Source organism: Haplochromis burtoni, unplaced genomic scaffold (assembly GCF_018398535.1).
Source record: "Haplochromis burtoni strain Fernald_Lab_line unplaced genomic scaffold, NCSU_Asbu1 Contig_153, whole genome shotgun sequence".
Lineage (NCBI taxonomy): Eukaryota > Metazoa > Chordata > Actinopteri > Cichliformes > Cichlidae > Haplochromis > Haplochromis burtoni.
This window is the reverse complement of record NW_024582514.1, coordinates 2,293-5,605: the sequence shown is the minus strand read 5'-3', so window position 1 is coordinate 5,605 and position 3,313 is coordinate 2,293. Positions and strand designations below refer to the sequence as shown.

Here is a 3,313-nt window from a genome sequence, read left to right as displayed (position 1 = left end):
ATGATATATGGTGTCTTGTTACCATAGCCCTTGGTAGCTTTGAACAGAAATGGTACGGGCATTCTGCCTGTGAAGTCATCTGCCTGATCCACCAAGGCTTCTTTCACAGCATCATACCCCACCAGAACCACTGTCTGCTGCCAGCCCATGTACAGTGTCATCACAGGACCATAGGTTTCACTGAACTAAGACAAAGCTAAGAAAAAAACTTTTTTATATTTATGCAACGTCAGCATGCAGCTAAAATAAAAATCCAGAACAGTAATGGAGGGTGCTCTTGTTTATTCTTACTGAACAATTTAACAATATGAAAAATGTTAAAAATTAATAAATAAATAAATAAAAATTCCAAACTCACCTTAAGTATGCTTTTAAAAGGTACATTTTTGTCTATTTGTGGCAGGTTTCCCAGAAGAGGAAGTGGAGCAGGTCCTGGAGGTAGACGATACTTCCTTCTTTTTACACTAAACAGCCACAGCAGAGCTAAGATTAGCCCTGCCAAGATCACTGTGGCAGAAAACTCCATAATGTTGTATCATTTTTGTATTTTTGTCCTTCCTTATATACTTACTTTCTCTCTGTGATTGGCTCCTGTAGCTAGTTTATATTTAACAGGGGTTTGGCTGGTTGGACACACATGACCAATATGATGCTGTAATCTTGTGCACCTTAGCACACTTTTACCTCATTAATGATTCTCATTGACAAAATCCTTTGCAATACTTGATTTGAATAATAAAGATAAAAACTTTGCTAGATTTAAATAGAAAATTGGTGTTAAATATCCATAAAAATAATTGGCGATAATGTAAATTTGCTGCACTACACAACAAACTTGATAATGATGCCAACTAACACAAAATATAACCAGACCTTGTTGATAAGAACAACTGATAATAAAATCTCACATGAACGACAGTTATTTGACAGTCTACACTGCCCTCTACTGGAATCAAGATTTGACCCACAAACTGCTCTGACACCTGTTTGAACAGTTATATGCTGTCTGTAACAGCATAGGCACATATGAACTAATAGTGAATGCTGTTAAAGTAGCAAATACTCATGATCTAAAAGCAGCATTTCACAAAATTATTCAATATCAAGTCTTTTTCAGACTTTATTTGGATTGTTTATTTTCTTTTTCATATGAAACTGGGGTTACCTGCTCAGCACTAACAAGAAACATAGTTTTGCTAAGTTTAAACAGCAATTACAATTTGATTTTCAAAAAACCTTTATGCTTTGTTGACACGTCTAAAGTAATTTGTACTAGCTGTTAGTTAACTTATAACTGGAACACATACTGTTTATATTTCATGCCTGTGCTTATTGGTTTGGTTCAATTTTGACCCGAGTCAAAAATTCCCTCATGTGTCTATAGTAAATGTTGAACTATGTATCCATTTAGAAACCAGTAACAAGTTACCTGAATTTAGTAAATGGATAATTAATTAATAATCCATTAAGTTCAGAGAGCAGAGAGAATGTATTTATATAAATTATGACACAATCTGATGTTCTATTTTATATGAAAGGATAACACTGATTAATGATTTAAATATGTTTTTTTTTAAGTGGAAATGATTATAACATTCTTAAACATTCATATAAAGTTATATAATCATTATGACTGTTAAAAAACAGTGAATAATATTTAGAAAGAACTTGATTTTTGCAAACTAAACCATTCAATGTCATGGACACTGTGTTCTGTGCCCACATTTACAGTATTGTATTCTTTGCAGTCAGCAGAAAACGTCTGGTTGGTTTCTTTATGATTATGTTCTCAGTTTGTCTTATAGTTTTGTTACCCTTTGGAATCTACTTTCTGCTTGTGGTTGATATTTAATTCTTTGTTTTTCAGTGTTCTCTCTCTGAAGCAGTCAATGTAGTCTCTGGGGGAGCTGGGGTCCAGTGTCTGTTTGTGCTCTTGGATTTTCCTCTCGATAAAATCTCTGGCCTCCTCTGCATACCCAAAAACAGTTTGGTGGTAGCCAGGAAGATGGTCCATGAGCCAGGGAAAGATGTTGTGCATCTTCAGGAGGGAAAAACACAACAGCTTTATTTGTCTAAAGACGTATGAAAATATGCAATCAGTATTACTGAGTATTAACTCTTTAGACAACACACTTCATGTCAGGGACGTGGATCTGAGCGACCCAGAGTCCATGAGCAGCTATGGACTGATATAATATATTATGTATGTTGGCTGCACTGTGCTGCTGTTCTTGTGTTCTCCATGCTTGTATATATAGGCAAGTGGATGTGTCTGTGAGTGAGCACTGGGTTTCAGGCAGGCCTGGTGGGTGTGTCCCATCTGGAGACTGGCCACACCTAAAGCAGATGATCACACACACCTGCAGCTAATGAAGCCTAGTCGGGGAGCTACTTAAGAGTGTGGCTGAGCGCGTCTTGGTGTGGGATTGTTGTGTGAGACTCCATGTTAGTGGGCTTTGTGAGCCAAGTTAAGTGAGTGCATGCCTGCAGTGGTTGAGTGTCCTGACAGTTGCTTCTTTGTTATTTTCTCCAGGAAGGAGCATGGAAGACAAGAACAGCAAGCACTGGGTGCGCGGACACACAGGAGCAGAAGAGCACAGACTTGTGGGTGGAAGATACGACGTGGGAGTCAAGGGAACACACTGGGATTTATTATTCTGTGTATTATTTACACCACTGTAAATAAAGGCACTGTTTATCATAAAGAGTCTAGCATTTGGGTCCTCCTTCCTCACATCCCCACGGTTGGCCAGTGCTAACTGTGACACTTCAGGTTTGTTGGTTTGGAGGTAAAAAATGCAGAACTATCTGATCAGTATGTTTGTTGTATTTTTTTTTTTATATGTTAATTTTTTTGTAATTATGTCCACTGACCTGACCAAGAGGACTACTGTTGAACTTTAAGATCTTAGATATGATGGTCAGAAGGTGCAGGAACTGCTTGTCTTCAAAACTGAAGCGTTCCCCGAAAACCAGGCAGCAGATCACATTAGAAACAGTGCTGCTTAACAAAAATTGGGGGTCAAATGGTTTACCTGGAGAAAAAAGGAAAAAGACAGCTGAAAATGGCTATGAAAGTTCCAAATTAAAAATGCAAATGTTAGGTTTTAATTTAAATAAATCATCTAATTTAGTTTAGTTTCTTTTGAAGAAAGATTTGACAGTAAGAAACTTTCTGTCAGTTGGCTGGGTCTGTGACCCAGCATTTTCGAGTTTATGGTCTTTTTGTGAATTTTTTGTTTGGAATGATGCATCCATCCATTCGCTTCCGCTTATCCTTTTCAGGGTCGCAGGAGCCTATCCCAGCTGTCAT

At 37.5% G+C, this 3,313-nt stretch overlaps 1 protein-coding gene across 1 annotated transcript in view; it reads right to left on the bottom strand.

The window, feature by feature from the left end:
• Positions 1-573, bottom strand: part of LOC102313371 (cytochrome P450 2G1) — an 18,873-nt gene extending 18,300 nt beyond the window's left edge. The window contains exons 1-2 of the mRNA XM_042224846.1: positions 359-573; positions 23-185 (exon numbers count right to left, since the gene is read on the bottom strand). Coding sequence (XP_042080780.1) covers positions 23-185; positions 359-526 — 331 coding nt within the window. The 5' untranslated portion in view covers positions 527-573. The remainder of the gene's footprint in view (positions 1-22; positions 186-358) is intronic.
• Positions 574-3,313: the final 2,740 nt, after the last annotated feature.